We start from the raw sequence: 26,360 nt of genomic DNA on the forward strand, positions 1-26,360 counted from the left end.
GAGTAAATAAGAGTAAAAAATAAGAAAAAATAAGAATAACGAGGCTATTTTTAAAATGTAAGGAGTAGAAAGTACAGATAATTGCTTGAAAATGTAAGGAGTAGAAGTAAAAAGTCGGCTGAAAAATAATTACTCTAGTAAAGTATAGATACCCGAAATTTCTACTTAAGTAAGAGTAGGCTACTCTAAATCCATGTAACGACACCTTGTAAATCACATTCAGATATCATGGACTGTTCATTTATTTTATTCCTGTTCATCTTTCACAGCACAAAATGCATCAATGATTTTAACTCTAAAATCTAACATTTTTAAAATGTAGCTTGTCTCTATTAGTTTGAATGGGAGGAGTTTAATGGTCTTACGGAAAGTGAAACCAAATCTTGAATGCTTCTCAGCATAGGCTAAATCAAATGAGAAAGGTTGAAGCAATAACGTCTTAATACACAAGTCAATTGGGAAAAGATTTTTCCCATTTCTGGCAAATTTGCGGCTAAACTCTTAATAGCTAAGAAGAACAGAGAAGGTAAGTGAACAACCATGCTAACAATGCTGCTGTTCATGAACACGAACAGGAAATCTATGACTGGAGAAAAATAGGCATATATCAAGAAAGGCTAATGTACATTCATGTCTCATTTTATGTTTTAAAATGTCCACGTCGATCGGTCCTGGAATGCCACTGTCCTGCAGATGGGGAGGGGGGATTTTTTAAAGGATACAAATAACGTAGGCCTAATTAAAACATTCTCTAAACCAGTGGTCACCAACCTTTTTAAGCCCAAGATCCCTGACCTCGACCTTTTTGAAAGACAAGATCTACTTGATAGAAAAAGACAGCCGAGATAGTATTTAGTATTTTTTTCGTGGTCAATGTAGATTCTGATTTATTTATTTATTTTTACAAGCAAATTGGCCGATTCTGATACTGGTTGCAGATATTTATTATTAATATTATTATAATAAACAAAAATACATAGCCATTTCAAATTAGAGGGAACCACTGCTTTTTAATCACAATCCAAACAAAGATGCTACGCACGTTGCATGAGCAGTTGTTTTTTATTTGAATTAGGTATAATTTCAAGATTTAAAGCAAAAACAGAACGGTCTGACTTTATCTTTGTGAAATTATAAATGCTACACACACACACAAAAGCTTGAAACAAAAACAGCAGGCTGAATGAGACGCAGATTCACTCTCTGACAGCAGGTGGCGCTTATGGCGCAGCAGTGATACAGCGTTTCCTTGGTTACCGCTGTAAACAAAGCTGAAATGCGCTAATAATTAGCTACTTTATAGAGGGTATGCACATGACGTCACCGTCGACCGTTAGGACTGCGGTCACGCACGCTGAGTGGCAAAAGACTGAGCAGCAGCATTGGTTTTCAGCGTGAATGTCGCGAAAAACACACAAAACACATTCAAAACGGGAAAGAGCTTTGCGGCTGACTGTACAAATAGCTTTGACACAAACCCTGAGGTATATATTTAAAAACTAGAGAAAGCAACAGAAAAAGAAGCAAATGGATCACTGCAATTCACAGAAACAGCTGGACTCCAGCAGAGAACATGGATTTGCAGTTATCATTTTGTGTCGAATTGTTGGATTTTGAGGTAAAATCATACCTTATATATTGTATTGTTATATATTATGTTGACGACTCATCAATTAAATATTTTCCATCTTATATTATGCATAATTGGGTGTTTTTAAATAAACAACACTGTCAAAAACTATACTATAAAAGTTTTAGGGCTGGACAATATGACGATATAACATTGATATAAGTGATTAAGCAGATTTAAACCTACCAATATTGTAGTTATATTAAATATTCACAGGCAGATTTGCTTTATGTATTTCCCCGGCGTCAAATCAGGCACATATAAATGTCAGGAAACACGACTCCTGGCTGCATGTCAATATCCATGGATTAGGTTTATTTGACAAGTTGTAAGAAACACTTTCGAGTCCAACCTTTAGGGTAATTCGTTAGTTTTACTCGCGTTTTTGCCGTTTCTCCTATTAATCCAGTTACGCAGCTGGTACTTTTGCCACTCAGTCTAGCTGAGGGAGCGCGTTTTCGGCGGGAAAGTGACATCGATGCATACCCTCTATTTGGAGGTAAGAGGAAAATAAAATGCCATTGCCATAGGCCAATTTCACACTTCCGGGTTTTTGGCTTCCGGAATCAGACCTTTCCGACGATATGCGTTTTGTCAAGATTAGAAAAGGTTTTTATTATAAAATAGTTGAAATAAATGTTTTAATACGAAACCTGACACCACACACAAGGGGAGGAGCTCGCTAAGAGAATTGAATAAGTCAAACAAAATATTTTCTAGTATTTGTCTAAAATATTTAGAATATTACTGAAAAAATATATATGTATTTAAAGTTTATATTAAATTTATATTGAAAGTATATATTTTTCATGGTTGTCATTCAAGTAAGTCTCAACCAAAGAACAGCGAGAGCTGTATCTAACCCTCATGAGTTCAAAGCAATTCAGCAGCCAATGAAACCTGACTTTGAAAAACAATTATCCAATCAAAAGCAAATTGGCTCTTGTTGCTAATCACATGTCCACCTGCGGTTTGAAAACTGCTGCTGAACGTTTATCAACAATCATAAAAGTAAACCTGCAAGGGCTAGGAGCAACCATTTTATTTGCACTTTGACACTCCACACTTTATGGTCATGACATGGATCCGAAGAGGCAAAAAAGGACATTTTATACACTTTCAGAAGTTGTAAATGAGCTTTGCAAGTCTAGCGATGAAGAGCGGGATGATTCCAGCGATGACGAGCCAGACATGCTTTTTCCAGAAGCAGATTTTTCAGACACCTCTCTAGATCGGTAAGGTCATACATTTATATACAGTCTTTCTTTACTAATATGCAGTATGTTAGGGAACAGTGTGTAAATGTGACAAAATGTGTAATCATGTATTTTTGGTGAGTTTGATACATTTTATTTACAGTCATTACTAATGTATGTTATGGAAAAGCATATATATGTGACATTATGTATTATACTTACACTGCAAAAAATGCTGTTCTTACTTAGAGTTTTTGTCTTGTTTCTAGTCAAAATATCTTAAAGTTCTTAAATCAAGAAACATTTTCTTGACAAGTAAAAATTATTTTCTTGTTTTCAGGAAAAATAAGTCAAAATTAAGTGAGTTTTTCCTTAAAACAACCAAAATAATCTGCCAATGGGGTAAGCAAAATAATCTTATTTCAAACCAAAAATAAGATATATAAACTTGTTTTCAGTTTGGATTAAGATTATTTTGCTTACCCCATTGGCAGATTATTTTGAATGGAAGGACACAAGAGAAGTCCTCATGTGTTCTTCCTTTCATTCCGCCAATGGAGACCAGACTGTGCAAAGGAGGGTCAAAACTCCAGATGGGAAATGGACAGAAAACACTGTTCCCATTCCTGCTGCAGTTGCAGACTACAACAAGTGAGTCAAATTTATTTTCTAGAGTTGCAGATTTGCTGGAAATGCAGAAACGTTAATATTTTATGTATTGATCATTGGTATGTTTACTTTACACACAGGAACATGGGTGGAGTTGAAACCACCAGCAGCTGGCTGGAATGCAGAACAAGAGGGCAAAGAATCAGAAAGAATTTCGAGAAGCTCTAGTTTGTGAGCTTGCTTGCTGACTGGATGCCACCCCCTGCTCCACCTGCTGCTCCTGCACCTGCTGCTCCTGCTCCTGCTCCACCTGCTGCTCCTGCCTCCAACCGTTCTGCATGCCACAGACCAAAGCACATCGCACAGTCCAAATGTGCTTCTAGAAGGAAATGCAGAGTGTGCCACAAGAAAACCCCTGTCATCTGCTCTGCATGTAATGTGTCCCTCTGCTTCTTGCCACATCGAGATTGTTTCAACAATTGGCATGATGAAAATACCTTGTAGTATTTATTACTGAAATGTTGTAAATAGTTATACATAGCGATGTACATTTGTATGAATAGTTATTTATAGTAGTAATGGTAGTCGTTTCATTAGTATTTTTGTATTTATTGTATATGTTCACGGAAAAAAAAAACAATGGTCCCACTTTATATTAAGTGGCCTTAACTACTATGTACTTGCATGAAAAAATAAGTACAATGTACTTATTGGGCTCATATTGAATTGCAAAACACATTTGCAGCTATTAAGGTGGGGTACGGGTAAGGTTAGGGAAAGCTTTAGTGGTATGGGTAGGTTTAAGGGTAGGGGTAAGGTGTAAGGGATGGGTCAACAGTGTAATTATAAATGTAATTACAGAAATTAATTACAGATGTAATTACATGCAGGTGTTTTTAAAATATAACTACAATGTAAAAACATGTATGTACACAATAAGTGCATTGTATCAAATGATTAATTTAAATGTAAGTACATAGTAGTTATGGCCACTTAATATAAAGTGGGTCCAAAACAATTAATACGCTGTTTATACTGTTTTAAAATAATTTACATCCTGAGCAGTGTTTTGAATAAAAAAAATAAATAAATAAATTAAAAAAAAGGATATCAATCTTTGTTGTGGTGTGAGGTCAAGCGGTAGAAAAGTGTCCCTTAGGAATCATCATTGGAGCATGAATTTCACCAAGTGGCCTTTCTTGGTATAGCAGCTCACAAAAAGCTCATTTTTGTGTGATATCTGTCTTAAAATTGGAACACAACTTCTTTAGACTTATGGCTTTCATTTTATATAATTTTTAGGGTGAACCAATTTTTTATTTGTATATTATTTTAATAAAAAATATTTTTATTTTTTATTTTTTTTATTACAATAAACTTAAACCGCTATAACTTTTTTGTTTAATTTTTTAAACTTCAGACACTTGTGCAATAAACTTCAGAGTGTGTCCTTTAAAACAAGACCAGAATGAGGTTTATATTCCAAAGCGTTCCAGAATTATAGTAATTTGAATTTCGACATTACCTTTGCAGGTCTACACTCAAAAATGGGCGTGACAGTTAACAGGTTAAATATGCTTAAAATACAGTTACAAATATACAGGTATATTTCAAGTATAAAAATTATACCAAAATAGGAACGTAGTAGTAAAGAGCAAAAGTAATATAGAAACAATAAACTATAAGTATATGAGTATATTAAACTAAGCATGCAATTTAACTAGTAAACTATTAGTATACCTATATAGTAAGTTTACTTGTAATATAGTTGCAGTACAAATGAAAAACGTTTGTAAACTAGTTGTGTACTCAATGTTTACTACTGTTACATTAAGTATACCAAGGGGAGGGCACATTTCACCTACACTTCTTTTGGTTTTGATTTGTGAAATGGCTTCATACAAACAACATACTAGTTTTCATTGTATGAGGTCTCAGAATTATCATATTGGTTTGAAATGAGCAGGTTATTGCATTTACATTTTAACTTAGAAATTTAATGCAGGGATATGCAGCACTGGTCCTGGAGTGACACTGTCCTGTAGAGTTTAGCTCCAACCTAATAATTTTTTTAAAATTTGCCTATAACCTTAGTAATCCTTTAGACATTGATCAGCGTGTTCATGTGTATTTGATTAAGGTTGGAGCAAATCTCTGCAGGACAGTTGCCTCCCCCTGATTTAATGTAATACAAGTTAAAAGAAATAAGCAACCAAACCATCTGATCACATTTTGTCTTGTTATATAGTGAACAGCCAAAGAAACACTAATGTTAAAAACTGTCAACTAAGTCAGACTGCCCAACTAAAGCAAGTTAAGTCAAGTCACCTTTATATAGCACTTTTAACAATTACTATTACTTTCAAACATACATCTAAACCTCTGTTAATCTCAATAAGAACTTCTGTAGATGTGTGACAGAAATAAATCAGACCTGATTTGATGTAAAACTGGTAATGTTGTTTATGTACCTGATTTTTAACCAAAATATGATGTTTAAGCGAAGTTGGATTGTAAGTGCATGCTAAGAACACTTTCCTGTTAAAAACGCTATAAGAATGTTAGGATATAATGTTCTAATTAAACTTTTTTTTTATTTTTATAGAATGTTATCCTACCTATCCTATCCAAACATTATGGGGGAAAAAATAGAACTTGCCACTGAAAACCAGAGCATTACATCATGTTTTCAGGACATTTTTAGAACAATAACATTTTAGCTGGCTTGTCAGCTGTTGTTTAGCTGTTCTACCTGTTTTTTTTGTTTGTTTTTTTTTGTTAAAAGAAAATGCATATAAATATTTTCCCTCCTCTGATGTTTGTCTTTAGTATGTATTCAGTGGGAGTGAATGTGATTGAAACAGCAGCTCCTGGGAGACCCTTCCAGCTCGGGATACTGTATGACTGCAGAAAAGAAGCTTTAATACCAGGTACAGTTTCTGAACATATGTCAAAGTCAAGTTTATTTCTAGAACACATTTAAAAGAACAGAGATGCATATGTGTATTATCAAATAAATATTTAAAACTGTGAACTAAAAGCAAATAGAGTATAAAAGACTATTGGTGCTTTTCCTCAGTTTGTTTTGTTTTTCCACTGCAGTTTAGTACTGCTTTAAACTGGTTGGGATTATAGACTTATCACTATAGTTGTGCATATTGATGGAATAGTGTTCTTGATTCTTGGCATGTGGAAGTTTTTCACTGCAAGTAGTGATGTGACATTTGACACCGAAGCTTTAAAGCGCTAGTTGTTGTTCCACACCCGTAAGACCTTCGTTCATCTTCAGAACATAAATTAAGATATTTTTGATTAAATTCGATGGCTCCGTGAGGCCTCTATTGCCAGAAATGACACTGAACTTCTCAAGATCCAGAAATGTACTAAAGACATATTTAAAACAATTCATGTGAGTGCAGTGGTTTAACCTTAATATTATAAAGCGACGAGAATACTTTTTGTGTGCCAAAAAAACTAAAGACTTTTAAACCATATCTAGTGATGGGCGATTTAAAAACAAGCTTTATGAATCTTTTGTTTCGAATCAGTGGTTCGAGTCGTGTATCAAACAAAGTCACATGAATCATTGAAATCGCAAAACACTTATGACATAACGAAGCCTCATTTACTGAAATCACGTGACTTTGGCACTCCGAACCACTGATTTGGGCAAAACCATGTGATCTGTGAAGTCTGAAGCTTCAGGCTTTTTCGACTTGAAGCAGTGCATGCTGGTTAGAAATCTTTTCTTACAATGGTGATGCCACATCACTGTGATGTATGGCTCAGTGAGCAGCCTCGGCCGACAACCAGCTCCTCAGCACATAGAGCGCAACAAAACCAAAGTGACGCCACCCATGCTCCCCTGCAAAGAGCTTGGGGACTTGGACAGGCGACACAATCAAAGCCTTCGAAGGGTAAGACAGATCTGAGGACTGTCATTATCACTAAGGGTGCGTTCACACTTGTCATGTTTAGTTAGATTAAAACGAACCCTGGTGCGATTGCTTGGTTAGTGCGGTTCATTTGAACATATGTGAACGCTGCCATCCGAACCCTGGTGCGCACCAAACAAGCAGACCGAGACCGCTGAAAAGATGGGTCTCGGTCCGCTTTCAAACAAACTCTGGTGCGGTTCGAATGATACATGAACGCAACACGGACCAAAGACATGTAACCAAACCAAAAACAGGAAGACGAGACCCTAAAAAGGACAGAATCCTCACGTATGTCGGTTTTTCTTGTCATAGTTGCGAGTTTGCCCATCACAGGCATAGACGCGCGTCTCCATGCAGCAGATCATTTGTGTGTGTGACGGAGGGATTCCCGCCGGTGTTTTGATTACTTTACACATTTTATAAGCTCTTCACGAGTTCCCAGCTGGCCAAAATACCATCACATGCAGGCTACGCACCGCTACACACACACAACGAGCGCATTTACCTCAGCAAACAGCACTGTTTTGGATGTTCGGTAAGTTCCGTCTCAAAATAGGCAATACGTCATAAAATCCGACCAATCACGTTGTGTATGTATCCCTATGACTTAAGGTTTGGTATCTTTTGGTTCGCTGATAAAATTGCCAATGTGAACGCTAACCGGACCAGGACTAAATGTTTTTTTTTCTTCTTTGGTCCGGACCAAATGAACTAAACGAACCGAACTACAAGTGTGAACGCACTCTAAGAAGGCTTCGAAGAGGTCCTTGACGCCAGTGGCAACCCTCCCCGCACTTGATTCGGTTGTTCCATCCTCAGCACAGGAAGTTCCTCAGATTTGCTTTAGGGGGCGAAGCTTACCAATACAAGGTTCTTTCTTTCTGCCTAGCTCTTTCACCCCGCACCTTCACAAAATGCGTGGCTGCAGCTCTGGCTCCCCTGAGACTCCAGGGCATCCACATGTTGAATTATATCAATGACTGTTGGGTCTCATGACAGCTGCGTCCAACGTGATACCTTTTGGCCTGCTGCACCTGAGACCCTTACAGTGGTGGTTCAGGACCTAGGGGTTGCCTTCATGCCTTAGTCATGTGGAAGAAGCCTTGGTTTCTGTCCCAGGGACTTGTGTTGGGGGCTCCTTGTCGTTGTGTAATGCTAACAACGGATGCTTCCCTCACAGGCTGGGGGGCGATCATGAGTGGTCGCTTGGCTCAGGGTCTTTGGGAGGACCATCTACTTTCCTGGCACATAAATTGGCTGGAAATGATGGCGGTATTTCGAGCACTCAAATACTTCCTCCCAGACCTAAGGAGCCATCATGTCGGCGGTCTCCTATATCAACTACCAGGGGCATCTGAGGTCTCGCCAATTGTGCAAGTTGACCCATCGGATCCTCCTGTGGGCCCAGGGGAAGCTCCTCTCCCTGAGAGCAGGCTATGTCTCTTGCTTATGTGTCGCCCCGACAGCCTTCACCTTTGGCTGTCCGGGCTCATTCTACTACGGGTATGGCTGCCTCAAAGGCTTTGATCTTGGGGGTCCCCCTCCATGAGATATGTGATGCGGCTGGGTGGTCCTCTCAGCATACATTAATTAAGTTTTATAATCTTGACTTGGGCTCCACTCCAGGGTCGGCTGTGCTCTTGTCTCAAGATAACAGACAGGCACTAGGTTCTATGGTGTAGTTGGGATAGGGTTCCCAATGCGTATCGACACAGCGCCCATGAAAGGGAATGTCTCGGGTTACGTCTGTAACCCTGGTTCCCTGTATAGGGAACGAGACGCTGCATCTCCTTGCCATACTCCCTCAGACTTCAGACTTATTCAGATGCGTTTTTTAATACCCAGTCATACAAGTATTATGAAGAATACATTTTAGGAAAATAAAATATTTGCTATTAGCAATTCACATATGTGTACATTTTTCTTTTATCATTATAGTGATATTCATACTGGCATTAAAGTCCCCCTGAAATCAACGTGCACGAATATTCGTTGTGCGAAAAAGTGAGGGTTTTTTCCGACCTGATGAAACGGTCATGAAACAAGCTGTCCAATTAGATCTGAGCTTTAGATCACGTGACCTGAAGAGCTGCTGTAGAACTCTGGCTCATTATTGGTCGGCTCCTGTGTCAGCATCACACGCATGGGTCATGCTGCTCACGTGATCGATGTAGGCCAATATTGAGCCGCCGTTCTGACATAGAACACAGAAGCAATGTATACAACATAAACAGTGAAGGAGAATGACAGTGAAGAGACAAATTTGTTGAATGAAGTCATTTTGTTTTTGTGCATTTTTGTGCAAGTATTCTCATCACTTCATAAAATCAAGGTTGAACCACTGCAGTCACGTGGAGTATTTTAACGATATCTTGCAGGCATGAAAAAGCAGAAGGCAATCAGTCGTTTCTCATTTGGTGTGAAAGGTCCGTTATTTGGCACCTCGCTTTTTCGCATTGTGCTCAGTGTGAAAGGGCCTTAATTATTTAAGACCACGTAGAGTTAGTGTAGGTATGGTTAAGTGTACAGTGATTTGGTTCTTTCAGATGTAATATTTTAGTCACATCTGGCTAGAAATGAACATGAATGTTTGTAGTTTTGGTGAAAATGTTTTTATATTATGTCCGAGTGTCATGATCCCAGCTCTGTGTCTTTTGTTTTGTATGGACTCTTGCACCACACTAACTGTTGCACTTCACCCTGGACTACATTTCCCACCATCCATTGCACTGATTACACACACACGGCTGTAGCCAATCACACACCCTACATAAGGCATGGACTTTCTCTCTGTCACTGCTGAGTATTGTTTAGCCTTGCATCTGACCTTTTCTCCGTTTTCCTTGCCTTGCCTATCCTGTGTTTTGACCCTGGACTGTTTCTTTGTTTGATGATTGTTTGCTGCCTGCCTTGACCTTTGCCTGTCTTTGGATTACTCTTTTACCTTTCCTTCCTTTATCTGTTTGCTGGTGTTTGACCCTCTGCCTGTACGACTATGCTCATCCTATTAATAAAGCCTTCACATGGATCATGGTTTTCCTTACCCATACATTACACCGCGATAGAGACATGAGATTTTTACTTTCATTGTCTTAAACTGCATTAATCTACATCAGCATTAGTTGCAGATGTGAAATGTGATCGTAATGAATTCATATTTTTCCTATAACAGGAATCAGACTTTGGAATAAAGAGCAGCTGGAGTAGAATATGTGCTCCTATACCCAAATTAATACAGATTTTAATGTCACAGCTTCAGACTCCATTGAGAACAAATCTAAATTACTGAATATTGATGGTGAACTGAATCTGAGTATTTTAGGTGATCTCATCAATGTAAGTGGAACAGGAAAGTATTCTGGCAAATTTCTCCACTGCTGCAGCAGTGATGTCGCCTCTGCTCCCGCAGGAGTTCAGCCCTGTCTAAATTCACCTTCATTGCTGCAGCAGTAGTTGTCTTTATCCATGTGACGAGAACTCTCCCGGCCCTTCAAACTAACTCCCAAACAGCACAATCAGCCTATGCAATGTAATTTTTGGGGGTCATCAGTAATGTTTCCGGCTGCTGTCATGCATTGGTTTGCAATTTTTGGGGAGTATTTTGGGTTCGGGCCAAATACCGAGCTCAGAGCCCTCTCCTCGGACAGCACGCCAAATACGCATACTATTTACTATGTGATTATTTGTAAGTGTGAACTCATGAATTACACTAAAAATGTTATATGGTCAAGCTTTTAGATATAAAATGTGATTCTAATAAATTCACTGCAGGTGCATTTTTCCTTTTTCAGGCTATAGATGTTGGAAACCAGAGGATCTTCAGAAGAATATTTCCTCTCGTAACCAAATTACTACAAGATTCAATTTCACAGCTTCAGACTCCATTAAGGATAAATCTAAATTACTAAATATTGGTGGTGAATTGAAACTGAGTCTTTTAAGTGGACTCATCAGTGTTAGTGGAGCAGCAAAGTATCTCAGTGACACCAAGAAGTCTTTTAAACAGCAGAGACTGACGCTACATTATCATTCAACCAGCGAGTTTAAAGAACTGACTGTGAATCATTTGCCTACTGAAAATATTCCTGATGATGATAATGATATTGCCACACATGTAGTGACAGGAATACTGTATGGAGCAGATGCCTGCTTTGTGTTTGACAGAGAAGTTTCATCTGATGAGGACAAAACCAAAGTAGATGGAGAAGTAAACGTGGCCTTAGATAAACTAAAGGGCATCGCTTCAGTAGCTGGAAATGTTAATCTAAGTATGAATAAAGACCAACAATCTTCAATCAAAAACTTCACATGCACATTTTATGGAGACTTCCAGCTACCATCTAACCCAGCCTCTTTTGAAGATGCGATGAATGTTTTTGCTGATCTTCCAAAACTACTGGGAGAAAATCAAAACCTGGCAGTTCCTCTGAAAGTTTGGCTTTATCCTCTGAACAAACTTCACTTAAGATCTTCAAAACTTCTGAAGGAGATCAGCATGGATCTAATCATGAAGGCTGAATCAGTGATTGAGAGTTTAAATACAGCTGAGATGAAATGCCGTGATCTTCTGGAAGACTCTCCCGCTCGGATGTTTGCTGCATTTCATTCTAAAATTCTGGAAATGAATCAAAACTGCAACACATATAGGTTGACACTGGTGAAGAAACTCGGCTTTCTGCTGCCAGACATCCGTGGGGACAAGATGAAGGAAACTGCACTGAATGATCTTCTAGAAGAAAATGACAAATCTCCATTCAGAGGAAGTGATCTTGCAGAGTGGCTGGAAGAAAGAGAAAGAGAGTCTGAGATCATTAAATCAGTCCTTGGACGGCTAAAGGATTATGGGGCACAGGTGGAAGACAACATTGATGCCATCTGGATGGGCCTGGATGATGGAAATCTGTTGTGTTACATGTTTACATCACTGAACTGCTCAGATGTGCTTCTGTGTAAACAAACCACCTACTTGAGTCCATCAACACGAGGAGAAACTGATCAGAAGAGTCCTGGTTCAAAGCAAACTTCTTGGCTCACTGCTGAGATCAAAAATACCATGAAGAGAAACTTGAAGATATTTAAGAACTTGATCAGTTCAAACAGCTGTAAACAAGACAGGTTCATTGTGTCCTCAGGAAAATTTGAGAATTATCCAGGTTCCTGCATTCTCCTTTATGAACATGGATGTGATGAAGCTGTTTGCTTCACTCCTCCATCCAAACCAGTCTGTCCGATCACTGAAGAGGTCAAAGGTCAGAATGTGGTTCTGAAGGTTCCTCCATCATGTCCTGCTACAGTGGAGCTCAGATTACTGTATAAAGTGAAGCAGGACACAGTCTGGACATCTGAACCTGTGCTGAAGGATCAACACACAGTTACTCTGACTGATCTGAGAGCAGGAACTGAGTATGAGATCAAATGTGCAGCGCTGGGGAAACTCAACTACACCGTAGACAGTGACGTCAAGTCAAGTCAAGTCAAATTTATTTATATAGCGCTTTTACAATTGGTAATTGTTTCAAAGCAGCTTTACATATTAGAAGCACAGAAAAAAAGGGAAGTGGTTAAAACTGTACAAGCAAGCGTGGTAATATGTAACATATACAAGATGGTGCTACATTAAGCCAATGTCGGCTGACTTCCAGGGGTGGAAAAAACCCCCTAGGAGAAAAACCCAGCGTGCTAGCACTGGGAAAAAAGTCCTAGGAGGGAAAAAACCCCTTGGAAGATATATATATGTAAATGTATATGGAGATCAAAATCTGAATTGTACATTTTTATTATAGAGATTAAAAATCGATTATATATAAATATATGTAAGCGGATACGGGGATCCTGGGCTACGTTGTAGTCAGGTCCAGACGCAGGTTCTCCATCTGACCTGGATACGGCCTGGATCCAGCACCCGGCAAACCTCAGGATAAGCAGAGAGACAGATATTAGCGTAGATGCCATTCTTGTTCTGATGTACAGGTATATCTAGTGTTATAGGAAATGTTCTCGGTTCCGGCCGACCTAATTATTGCAGCGTAACAATCCTTTAACGGATTTGAAAAATGTTAATGTATTGATAATGTGTTATGTGTATGCAAGAGCAAAGAGATGTGTTTTTAGTCTAGATTTAAACTGACAGAGTGTGTCTGCTTCCCGAACAATGCTAGGAAGATTGTTCCAGAGTTTAGGTGCTAAATAGGAAAATGATCTGCCGCCTTCAGTTGATTTTGATATTCTGGGTATTATCAACTGGCCTAAATTCTGAGATCGCAATAAACGTGAAGGACTATAATGCATTAAGAGCTCACTTAGGTACTGGGGAGCTAAACCATTTAGAGCTTTATAAGTAAGTAGCAAGATTTTAAAATCTATACGATGTTTAATAGGGAGCCAATGTAATGTTGACAGAACTGGGCTAATATGGTCATACTTTCTGGTTCTAGTAAGAACTCTAGCTGCCGCATTTTGAACCAACTGTAGTTTGTTTAAAAGCCGAGCAGAACAACCACCCAGTAGAGCGTTACAATAATCTAGTCTTGAGGTCATGAATGCATTAACCAACTGTTCCGCATTTGTCATTGAGAGCATATGTCGTAATTTAGATATATTTTTTAGATGGAAGAAGGCGGTTTTACAGATACTAGAAACATGACTTTCAAATGAAAGATTGGTATCAAAGAGCACACCCAGGTTCCTAACTGAGGACGAAGGTTTAATGGAGCACCCGTCAAGTGTTAGAGAGTATTCAAGGTTTTTTCGTGAGGAAGTTTTTGGTCCAAAGATTAGGAAATCAGTTTTTTCTGAATTTAATAATAAGAAATTTCTTGTCATCCAGTTTTTAATGTCAGCTATGCATTCTGTTAGTTTTGTGAATTTGTAGGTTTCGTCAGGGCGCGAGGAAATATAGAGCTGAGTATCGTCAGCGTAGCAGTGAAAACTAACACTATGCTTCCTAATTATCTCTCCTAAGGGCAGCATGTACAGAGTGAAAAGCAACGGTCCTAATACTGAGCCTTGTGGTACCCCATATTTAACCTGTGATCGATACGACATCTCTTCATTAACTACCACAGACTGATAACGGTCAGATAAGTATGATTTGAACCATGCCAAAGCAATTCCACTAATGCCAATATAGTTTTCAAGTCTTTTTAAAAGAATGTTATGATCGATAGTGTCAAAAGCAGCACTGAGATCTAATAACACTAATAGAGAAATACAGCCACGATCGGATGATAGGAGTAGATCGTTTGTAACTCTAACGAGAGCAGTCTCAGTACTATGGTATGGTCTAAATCCTGACTGGAAATCCTCACAGATTCCATTTCTTTCTAAAAAGGAACACAGTTGTGTTGAAACTGCCTTTTCTAGTATCTTTGACAGAAAAGGTAGATTCGAGATTGGCCTGTAATTTACTAAATCTCTCGGATCTAGTTGAGGTTTTTTAATAAGAGGTTTGATAATAGCCTGCTTAAAGGTTTTTGGCACGTGTCCTAGTGTTAAAGATGAATTAATTATATCAAGAAGTGGACCTACGACCTCTGGAAGCATTTCTTTCAGTAGTTTAGTCGGCATTGGGTCTAACATACATGTCGTTGATTTTGATGATTTGATAAGTTTAGATAATTCTTCCTCTCCTATAGCGGCGAATGATTCTAGTTTTACCTCAGGGACACTACAGTGCACTGTCTGAAGAGAAACTGTAGACGGTTGCATGTTTATAATTTTCTCTCTAATATTATCAATCTTGCAAGTAAAGAAGTTCATAAAGTCATTACTGCTGTGCTCTATGGAAACGTCAGCAGTTGAATCTCTGTTTCTAGTTAATTTAGCCACTGTGTCAAATAAATACCTAGGATTATGTTTGTTTTCTATTAAGAGATTTGAAAAATAAGTAGATCTAGCATTTCTTATGGCTGTTCTGTACTCAATCATTTTTTCTTTCCACGAAAGGCGAAAAACTTCTAGTTTTGTTTTCTTCCAACTACGTTCAGCTTTTCTAACAGCTCGTTTTAGAGCCCGAGTGTGCTCATCATACCACGGCGTTGGATTAGTTTCCTTAATCTTCTTTAGACGTAAAGGAGCGACCGCATCTAATGTGCTGGAAAAGAGAGAGCCAATAGTTTCTGTTGCAGCATCGAGTTCTTCTATGTTGTCAGGTATACTAAGGCGATGAAACTGCTCGGGGAGATTATTTATAAAGCAATCTTTAGTGGCAGACGTGATTGTTCTACAATATTTATGGCTGGGTGGTGGTTTTGTAGCCTTGGCTAATTGTATTATACACGAGACTAAATAATGATCTGATATATCATCGCTCTGCTGTAGAATTTCAACAGCATCAATATCTATTCCATGCGACAGTATTAGATCTAGGGTATGATTACGACAATGAGTGGGTCCTGACACGTGTTGTTTAACTCCAATAGAGTTTAAAATATCTGCAAATGCCAATCCAAATGCGTCTTTATTATTATCTACATGGATATTCAAATCACCAACAACAAGGACTTTATCCGCAGCCAGTACTAACTCTGATAGAAACTCAGCAAATTCTTTGATAAAGTCAGTATGGTGCCCTGGTGGCCTGTATACAGTAGCCAGCACAAATGTCAACTTACATAATGTTACATAAAGCACCATCACTTCAAAGGAATTATATTTGAAATTCTTTTGAATGATTCTGAATATATTACTATAAATTACAGCAACACCTCCCCCTTTGCCTTTCTGTCGAGGATTGTGTCGATAATCATAACCTTGAGGACTAGATTCATTTAAAGTAATGTAATCGTCTGGTTTTAGCCAGGTTTCTGTCAAACACAGCAAGTCTAGTTTATTGTCTGTGATAATTTCATTTACAATAAGTGCTTTTGAAGAAATAGATCTAATATTCAGTAACCCAAGCTTTATCATTTGTTTATCTGATTTATCTGTGATTTTCATTTTTTGAACATCAATTAAATTTTTACCCTTAAAAGGTTTTGGAAGTTTTTTGTATTTACTAGTTCGAGGTACAGACACAGTCTCTATGTGATAATATCTAGGTGAAAGTGTTTCTATGTGCTGTGAATTATCTGAGTTCTGTGACGTGAGGCGGCTAGCAGACGGTCGGTTTAGCCAGTTTGTCTGCGTCCTGATCTGGGCCCTGGTTTGTCATGTTTCAGCTCTAAGACTATTTGCCAAATTTCTAGAGAGAAGAGCAGCACCATCCCGGGAGGGATGAATACCATCTCTTTTCAACAGATCAGGTCTGCCCCAAAAGCTTTTCCAATTGTCTATGAAACCTATATTATTCTGCGCACACCACTTAGACAGCCAGCCATTGAGTGATGATAACCTGCTAACTATCTCATCACTCCGACGAACAGGAAGACGTGATCAGAGTCATCACAGAGGTATGATCAAATACATGATATCAAATAAATAATATCAGTAATATATGCAACTTCATATATGAAATATAGTACTTCTCCCATTATTGCCAATCACAATCTGTTGTCAATCAAATGTGTTTTTCAGCTGAAACAAATGAAACAAACAGTCAAGGGTGAGTCATATGATTTTGTTCTCATTTATAATCTTTCTGATTATAAAGCAACCATGTCATTTCTTCACCAACACTGTGAAGCTAAATGCTGTAAATATGTAATGCCATGTTCCATGCAACCTGTAACCCGTGATTTTCCAACCTTCTACCCGTGACAGTGCACTGAAATTGTCCTAAAGAAATAGACTTTAGGACAATATAACACTGCAATCAAATTAATAATAATACTAATGATAAATAATATACACACGATTATGTATTACAATGTTATGTGTCTGCAACGATATGTCATGAAAGTACAGTATATCGCCACCTGGAAATGTTGGGCATAGCTAATGTGTTTACATCGAGCTACCACAATTCCTTGCGCTCAGGAACTTTGCCGTGACTTGCCTGGAACACTACAAAATCATGAGTCGTGGTTTGAAGTCATGACTTACGGGCTCAAAAACCTGCCTGGAGTGCAGCAATAATATAGTCTATGCTTTCCAATAAAATGGATATTATCAGACAACATATTATAAAACTTTTTTTCTTATCAGTGTGAAAGAAACTCAAAATACCCAGCTGAATTTGTTCACACATACCTGTGTTATACATCTTTCACACACATATACCCACAACAAACACACGAGGGCGAGTAAGCGAATCCATGAACCGTGACAACATCATTCTAAAGTGTTAAGTGTGTACTGTTATTTGTATACACTCACACACACACAAAAAAATGTTGTGCTTTTCACAAAAAAAAGAAAAAAACATGATGTGCGATCTGATGTCTTCCTCTCAATGAAGGCAATGCTGAATTGCGTTTTAAAATGAACTGAAACTCAGCAAATACTTGACACACAGACACGAGAGACATATCTACCCAATGCCTGGAATGTCTACTTCTAAATGAAGTAAGTCAAATCAAAAACAAATATTCTCAGTTCATTTGAAACCAAGGAGAGGTTCCTTCTTTTCCTTCTCACTTCATTATCTGTAATGAGCTGAGACCGCCACATCCCCCGCGTTCACATGGTAAATAGTTTGTATGCATCGCACACACCCCTCAGTCAATGGCGCAAAAACATCATATTCACTGAACGTTCGTCGCGTTTTGAGGATGATGCTGTACTCCGGTAAAGAGGCCCTTCAGACGATTATGTACAGTATAGAATTCACCTTTTTGTCTGAGGAAGACTGAGATGATGAACGGTTGCATTTCGAAAAGCAAATTCACCCTGAGGAGGACATAAATTCAGGGTAAGTCGTTTAGTGTTATATAATTCTTTTTTTCTGTATATATAAATCTTGTATGAATTTTTACACTATATTGTGCCTATAGTAAATACAGGTGTAAATGTTTGAAATGCACTAAATATGTGCAGTCTATATGGCCCATCAACAGATACTCACAGTTTACGGCCAATCAATAGATATTTGTCTGTCCTATGGCCCATCTCACAGAAGTGAGGAAACCCCCCACATTTTTCTAAATATTTTATTGTAGCTTATCTTTTGACAGAACTGAAGAAATTACACTTTGCTACAATGTAAAGTAGTCAGTGTACAGCTTGTATAACAGTGTAAATTTGCTGTCCCCTCAAAATAACTCAACACACAGCCGTTAATGTCTAAACCGCTGGCCACAAAAGTGAGTACACCCCTAAGTGAAAATGTCCAAATTGGGCCTAAAGTGTTAATATTTTGTGTGGCCACCATTATTTTCTAGCACTGCCTTAACCCTCTTGGTTCACCAGAGCCGACATCACGGAGCTGGTGGATGTTAGAGACCTTGCGCTCCACCATCTTCCGTTTGAGGATGCCCCACAGATGCTCAATAGTGTTTAGGACTGACATGCTTGGCCAGTTCATCACCTTTACTCTCAGCTTCTTTTGCAAGGCAGTGGTCATCTTGAAGGTGTGTTTGGGGTCATTATCATGTTGGAATACTGCCCTCCGGCCCATTCTCCGAAGGGAGGGGATCATGCTCTGCTCATTCATGGTTCCCTCAATGAACTGTAGCTCCCCAGTGCCGGCAGCACTCATGCAGCCCCAGACCATGACACTCCCACCACCATGCTTAACTGTAGGCAAGACACACTTGTCTTTGTACTCCTCACCTGGTTGCCGCCACACACGCTTGACACCAACTGAACCAAATAAGTTTATCTTGGTCTCATCAGACCACAGGACGTGGTTCCAGTAATCCATGTCCTTGGTCTGCTTATCTTCAGCAAATGGTTTGCAGGCTTTCTTGTGCATCATCTTTAGAAGAGGCTTCCTTCTGGGACGACAGCCATGCAGACCAATTTGATGCAGTGTGCAGCATATGGTCTGAGCACTGACAGGCTGACCCCCACCCCTTCAACCTCTGCAGCAATGCTGGCAGCACTCATACATCTATTTCACAAACACAAACTCTGGATATGACGCTGAGCACATGCCCTCAACTTCTCTGAGCGTGGCTAGGCTTGATCTGAGTGGAACCTGTCCTGTTAAACTGCTGTATGGTCTTGGCCACCGTGCTGCAGCTCAGTTTCATGGTCTTGGCAATCTTCTTATAGCCTACGCCATCTTTATGTAGAGCAACAATTCTTTTTTTCAGATCCTCAGAGGGTTCTTTGCTATGAGGTGCCATGTTGAACTTCCAGTGACCAGTATGAGAGAGTGAGAGCGATAACACCAAATTTAACACACCTGCTCCCCATTCACACCTGAGACCTTGTAACACTAACGAGTCACATGACACCAGGGAGAGAAAATGGCTAATTGGGCCCAATCTGGACATTTTCACTTAGGGGTGTACTCACTTTTGTGGCCAGTGGTTTAGACATTAATAGCTGTGTGTTGAGATATTTTGAGGGGACAGCAAATTTACAGTGTTATACAAGCTGTACTCTCACTACTTTACATTGTAGCAAGGTGTCATTTCCTCAGTGTTGTCACATGAAAAGATATAATAAAATATTTACAAAAATGTGAAGGATGTATTTCTGTGAGATACTGTACATTGTGCGCCCATACCCACCAATTGCCCATCAGTTTACTTTGGTTGTATGATGAATGTATGCTAACTGTTTTTCTGTGTGCGTCAGCATGCTCATGCTTTTTTTTTCTTTTTTTTTTACACAGATGTGACAATGAAAATTTCCAAACACCTGTTCCAAAGAGACCCCCATGAGATACAACAAACACATGGGGGGTGTTGATCTGTCTGATCAGCTGATACCGTACAGCACAACACAGTCAACTTCAAAGACTTTTTTTAAATTCTGCATTTTATAGTCTCTTTTAAAGCAAAACTCTTCATACCTTCTAATCAGAAAATGAAACCACTCACCACTGTCGTCAATCTTACTGCCGCTGATATCTCCCTTACAGTGGTCACGCTCCTCGACTCAGGGTCAGCCGGCAACTTCGTCTCCGGCATCCTCTGCCGGCAGCTACATCTCAAGACCTCTCCGTCTCCGACAATCTACCAGATCAACTCCATAACTGGCAAGCCTCTCAGCCGTAAGCATGTCCGTACAGTGGCAGGACCTCTCAAGCTTCAAGTCGGTTTGTTACATCAAGAGGAATTACATCTGCTGGTTCTGGAGGATTCCACCGCTGACGTGGTTCTGGGGCGCCCCTGGTTGGAGCAGCATAACCCTACCATCTCCTGGAAGACGGGCGAAATCCTGAAGTGGGGCGACACCTGTTTCTCTCGCTGTCTGACTGAACTTCCTGTGCCACCTACTCCATCTTCTGATCTCTCCCTCTGTGCAACATCCATCGAGAGCCCAGTTGAGAAACGCTCCATCGACATCTCTAAGTGTTACGCCCCCTTCAGCGATGTCTTCTGCCCACAGAGGGCTTCCAAGCTGCCTCCACACCGGCCATGGGACTGTGCCATCGATCTGCTTCCGGGTGAACCAGTGCCGAAGGGTAAGATCTACCCGCTATCCATCCCGGAGGAGAAGGCCATGGAGGATTACATCAAGGAGGCCCTCGCTCAAGGATACATCCGGCCGTCTACATCCCCTGCTGCTTCCAGTTTCTTCTTCGTGGCTAAAAAGGACGGAGGCTTGCGGCCATGTATTGACTATCGCTCTCTCAATAAAATCACCGTAAAGTTCAGGTATCCCCTTCCTCTCGTCCCAGCGGCCCTGGAACATCTCCGTGGTGCCACTGTGTTTACGAAGCTGGACCTCCGCAGTGCGTACAACCTCATCCGGATACGTGAGGGGGACGAGTGGAAGACCACCTTCATTACTCCTACTGGCCACTATGAATACCTTGTGATGCCGTATGGCCTGGTCAACGCCCCCTCCGTATTCCAGGACTTCATTCACGAGGTGCTCCGGGAGTTTTTCCATCGCTTCGTCCTAGTATACATCGACGACATACTCATCTACTCCCGGAGCCAGGCCGAACATCGCCGACACGTTGCGGAGGTCCTCACACGCCTTCGTCAGTTCCGTCTATTCCTCAAAGCAGAAAAGTGTTCATTCCATCAACCCACAGTGTCATTCCTGGGATACATCATCGACCACAGTGGCATCCGGATGGACGAGAGGAAGGTGGAATCCATCCCCACCTGGCCAGAACCCACTACCATCAAAGAGTTAGAACGCTTCCTTGGATTTTCAAACTTCTACCGCCGGTTTATCAAAGATTACAGCTCCTTCACCCATCCACTCACCAGTCTTCTCAGAAATAAGCCCAAGTCTCTGTCCTGGAATCCAGCAGCCACCAACGCCTTCAATCGCCTCAAGAAAGCCTTCACCACCGCTCCCTTACTCGTTCACCCCGATCCAGAGCAGCCCTTCATTGTAGAGGTGGACGCCTCTACCACCGGAGTGGGAGCGGTGTTGTCGCAGCAGCAGGGGACGCCAAGTAGACTTCTTCTCCCGCAAGCTCAGCCCGGCGGAAGTCAACTACACCATCGGTGACAGGGAACTCCTTGCTGTGAAGCTTGCTCTGGAAGAGTGGAGGCATTGGTTGGAGGGAGCCAAACATGCGTTCCTGGTTCTAACAGATCACAAAAACCTAGAGTATCTTCGTTCTGCCAAAAGGTTAAACCCAAGACAAGCCCGTTGGGCCATGTTCTTCTCCCGATTTAACTACACCATCTCCTACCGACCAGGCTCTAAGAACACCAAAGCAGACGCTCTCTCCTGTCTCCATGCTCCCGAAGAGAAAACGGAAGAACCCGAGCCAATCATCCCGAGCTCACTCATAGTAAGCCCCATCACTTGGTCAGAGGAGACCATTCCCTCCTCCACTGCCTCCACGAACCCTCCGCCGGGCTGTCCACCTGGCTTGCTCTACATCACCCGGACACGACGCACTCCAACCATCCACTCAGCTCACACGTCACTAGGCACTGGTCACCCGGGGGTCAACGAAACCCTCTCGTTGCTGAAAGAACGCTTCTGGTGGCCAGGGATGGCAGCCGATGTCAGAAGGTACGTGCAGGGCTGTCGGGAGTGCGCCATCTCCAAAAGTCCTCGTCATCTGCCAGCTGGGAAAATCCTTCCTCTGCCCGTTCCCAACCGACCATGGTCACACCTAGGGGTGGATTTCATAACAGACCTCCCCACTTCTGATGGAAATACCTGCATCCTAGTCATCATAGATCGTTTCTCCGAATCTTGTCGTCTCATTCCACTACGAGGATTACCCACTGCCATGGAAACAGCTGAAATGCTCTTCAACCATGTGTTCAGGTATTTCAGAATACCAGAGGACATTGTATCAGACAGAGGACCCCAGTTCATCTCCAGGGTATGGAAAGCATTCCACTCACTCCTAGGTGTGGCCGTCAGCCTAACATCGGGATACCATCCGCAGTCGAACGGGCAGACGGAAAGGAAGGTCCAGGAGATTGGCCGCTTCCTCCGTACCTTCTGTCATGACCACCAGGGCTCTTGGAACCAGTTCCTGGGTTGGGCCGAGTACGCCCAGAACTCTCTCCGGCAGTCAACTACAGGACTCACACCATTCCAGTGCGTACTTGGCTACCAACCCCCACTGTTCCCCTGGACCGGGGAACCATCTAACGTTCCGGCGGTGGATTACTGGTTCCGAGAAAGCGAGAGGGTCTGGGACTCAGCTCACCACCAGCTGCAACGAGCCCTGCGCAGACGCAGGATGATAGCGGACCTACGGCGTTCCAACACCCCTGTCTTCCAGCCCGGACAGAAGGTATGGCTGTCGACACGGGACATCAGACTGCGTCTGCCCTGCAAGAAGCTGAGTCCCAGGTTCATTGGCCCATTTCCCATCATCAAGCAGATCAACCCGGTCACATACCAAATTCAACTGCCACAAGGGTATCGTATTCACTCCACTTTCCACGTCTCACTCCTCAAACCTTATCACCCTTCTGCTCTCTCCACAGGACCTGGCGTGACTCCCGCCGAACCCCCCCTTCCACTCATCCTGGAAGACGGTGCGGCATACGAGGTTCATGAGATCTTGGACTCCCGGCGTCGTGGTGGTCAGCTGGAGTACTTGTTCGACTGGGAAGGATTCGGCCCCGAGGAACGCTCCTGGGTTCCAAGAAACGACATCCTTGATCCCAGCTTACTTCAAACTTTCCGTGACAGTCACCCTGATAGACCGGCACCGCGGGGAAGAGGACGACCACCACGGCGTCGGGGTCCTCGGCCCTCAGGAGCGGGCCGTGGAGGGGGGGGTACTGTCACAGACACGTCAGGTTCCAACCTCAACCAATCACAGCGCACGCCATCCCCTGAGTACTGATCACCGCCACCTGCACCTCATCACCGCACTCATCAGCAGCACCATAAAGAGCACACACACACAGCACTCCATGTCCGGTCTCGTTCGCATATACTCACGTTAATGCTTACCTCAAGGACTCCTCGCTCCATACTTACCTGTCTCCAGCGTGTCTCCTTCCCTCTGTGTGCCTCGTCTTCTGTGTGTGAGTGCTCCAGTCAGCTCCAGCCATCTCCAAGCTCCAGCGTGTTCACAGATCTCCGTATCTGAAAGGAAAAGGACAGTAACTATCTCCATTATTATCATCTATTCATCTATTGATTCATCACTGCTTACCTGTTCACTGCTCCTTGCTCTACTGGTGTCAATAAAACCACAGTTACCTGTTTACATCCGTGTCTGCCTCCTGTGTACCGTAACATGTATAGTATTAAAATCTTCTACATCTCAGGTCAGAACTATCTCCATGTGGATTTCTCAGCTGTCAGCCTTTCTTCCATAAATAGGAAAAATTCAGGAGTCTTTGGGAACCTCTCCAATCCTTCCTACACAAATTTTGAATTTTTATTTTAAGAGAGTTCTGGCTTCTCTTGTTTTGACATATGTTTTTTTGTAAACAGATACATTTGTACATTTTATTTAACTTGCAGTGCTTGGGGTTTGTTTGTTTGATTGTCTTTATCTCTGTTGTTTGTACTATTTGAAAATCCTTAATAAAACAAACAAACAAACAAAAAAAAACCTTAATTTCTTTTCGACTGAGGAAAGAAGGACGTTTTGGATGACATAGTGGTGAATAAATTATTTAAGTGAAATAATTATTTAAAGTTATTTGTAAAAAAAAAAAAAAAAAAAAAGTTGCTTTTAAAAGAAATGCATTATAATATTGCATTACTTCATGAAAAAGTAACTAATTGCATTACATTACTTTTGTGTTACTTTTTTCACCAGGGCTGGGCTTGCTTGTTTGTTTCTTAATAACAACAAAAAAAGTTTTATTTTTGGCAAATGTTAAGACCCTTTCACACCAAAAGTGAAATGAATAAGCCTCAGGCTGAAGGAAACACATATTCACTCCTGTACAGTAGAGGGCGCAGCTCAAACAACCTTTCAGATGTGCTGTCATTCTGGATTAAAGAGGAATAGGATACAGGAGAAGGAAGTTCAACACTCTGTAAGGACGTAGCCTATTTATTAGCTCAATTTAATTGTTACAGGGAATAAGAATTGAATCAACTGTAAATGATTCACTGTAAATGATTCAGAATTAATATTTAACACTTCATCAATTATTCGTCCAGCGAAAATTGAGGTTAGAGTATTTTACCAATTCTGGATAAAATATTATTCTGTGGCCAACAGTAACAATATTTTATTATGATTATTGTTATTATTGTAATTATTATATTATTATAAGCAAGAGGTAACTTTTAGGATCTTTTGAGTTTAAGGCAGTAATTTGATACACAACACAAACTCGTATATGTGAAAATCAAAACAAGATTTATTGACTACTTCTAATGATTACAGGAAACTAAGGCTAAACACACACACACATACACACATACATACATGCACACACATTCGCGGAGTTGATGAGTTATGAAAAGTCCCAAGTTCAGTGCTAACTTAACTTATAACCGGAAGAAAATCACAAAAGCAGAGCTTTGGCTTGATTCTTTAGGTTTAAAGGAGTTTCACCAGTTTCCAGCAAGAGAGAGAGAAGTTTGCTTGTACCTGCGTTTGCTCTGACAGCTGAGGTAATCGGGTTGTTCCGTGACTCGTGTACAGCGGAGTCCCGCGTTCTGGATTGGCTGTCTTTCAGGTGACGTCTTCTCGGGAAAGCCCTGTGGGTTGCGCGGAAGCTTTGAAGGATGTTGCTGTTCTGATCTGAGCGTCTGGCTTGAGCGGCTCTCTTCTTGGGAGACTTTGGTCAGATATTTCGCAGAGGGTTTTGGAATCTGGATGTGACGGCTGTTGATCAGCGGCGTGGCTCGTAGTTCAAGTCGACGACTGTTAGATGGAAAATCAGCCCCGGTCAATCGGTTCTCAATGACCCATGCGACTTTTCCGCCGTGGTCAAAGTAGCGGTGCTTCGGCTACTTCTGACCGATTTCTGACTTCCAGCTTCTGACTCTGACCTTATTTCATATTTCTCAACTGACTTTAGCTTGTTCAGACGGCATAGTTTTAAAGGAGCAATTCTGGCTCCATCCTTCAGATGCGATCCTCCAATGAGACGTTGCTACGGAGATTAGACACGCCTCGTCTATTGTCTATTGATCACATCGCGTGATATCTGCAGAACATTCTCCTGTTTTATTAACAACTTTATAAAGTTTCTTAATATTTTCCTGATACTGAATTTCAATGTTTCATTCACACAGAATTACAGAGAATTATAAATTCTGCATTTAGAGCTCAAACACGACACACTTCTTACACGCATATTACTAGACTGACCTAATTAAAACAATGATTACAAGAGAAAGACGATGCATACAGGAATGCAAACATATAATGCATTGAATCCAACATGTTAGTAATCACATCATATCAAGTGTTATTCTGGATAGAGTTAATACTTTAAGTAATCGACAATTGTCCCTTTTGAGATTCAAGATTGAGTCCTTAAGCATAGTTTAAACTTTGACCGGAGTCACGAGTGACCGGGTCAGGATGGATTGCTCACACAAGGGAGGTATTGATAGGACAGATTCGTCTTTAAA

The 26,360-nt window shown here is 40.9% G+C and overlaps 2 protein-coding genes across 3 annotated transcripts in view; both read left to right on the forward strand.

The window, feature by feature from the left end:
• LOC137017073 (zinc finger protein 502-like) overlaps positions 1-26,360 on the forward strand; it is a 634,288-nt gene that overhangs the window by 305,963 nt on the left and 301,965 nt on the right. The gene's annotated exons all lie outside the window — the stretch shown is intronic.
• The window catches only part of LOC137017087 (GTPase IMAP family member 7-like), a 33,321-nt gene that overhangs the window by 2,926 nt on the left and 4,035 nt on the right, over positions 1-26,360 (forward strand). The window contains exons 4-5 of one of the 2 annotated variants that reach the window (XM_067381040.1): positions 6,265-6,365; positions 11,165-16,515. In XM_067381040.1, coding sequence (XP_067237141.1) covers positions 6,265-6,365; positions 11,165-12,993 — 1,930 coding nt within the window. In that variant the 3' untranslated portion in view covers positions 12,994-16,515. Of the gene's footprint in view, positions 1-6,264; positions 6,366-11,164; positions 16,516-26,360 lie in introns of those variants that run through there. The other variant, XM_067381041.1, reaches the window with a different exon arrangement.

The sequence above is a fragment of the Chanodichthys erythropterus genome, chromosome 3 (genome assembly GCF_024489055.1).
Source record: "Chanodichthys erythropterus isolate Z2021 chromosome 3, ASM2448905v1, whole genome shotgun sequence".
Classification (NCBI taxonomy): Eukaryota; Metazoa; Chordata; class Actinopteri; order Cypriniformes; family Xenocyprididae; genus Chanodichthys; species Chanodichthys erythropterus.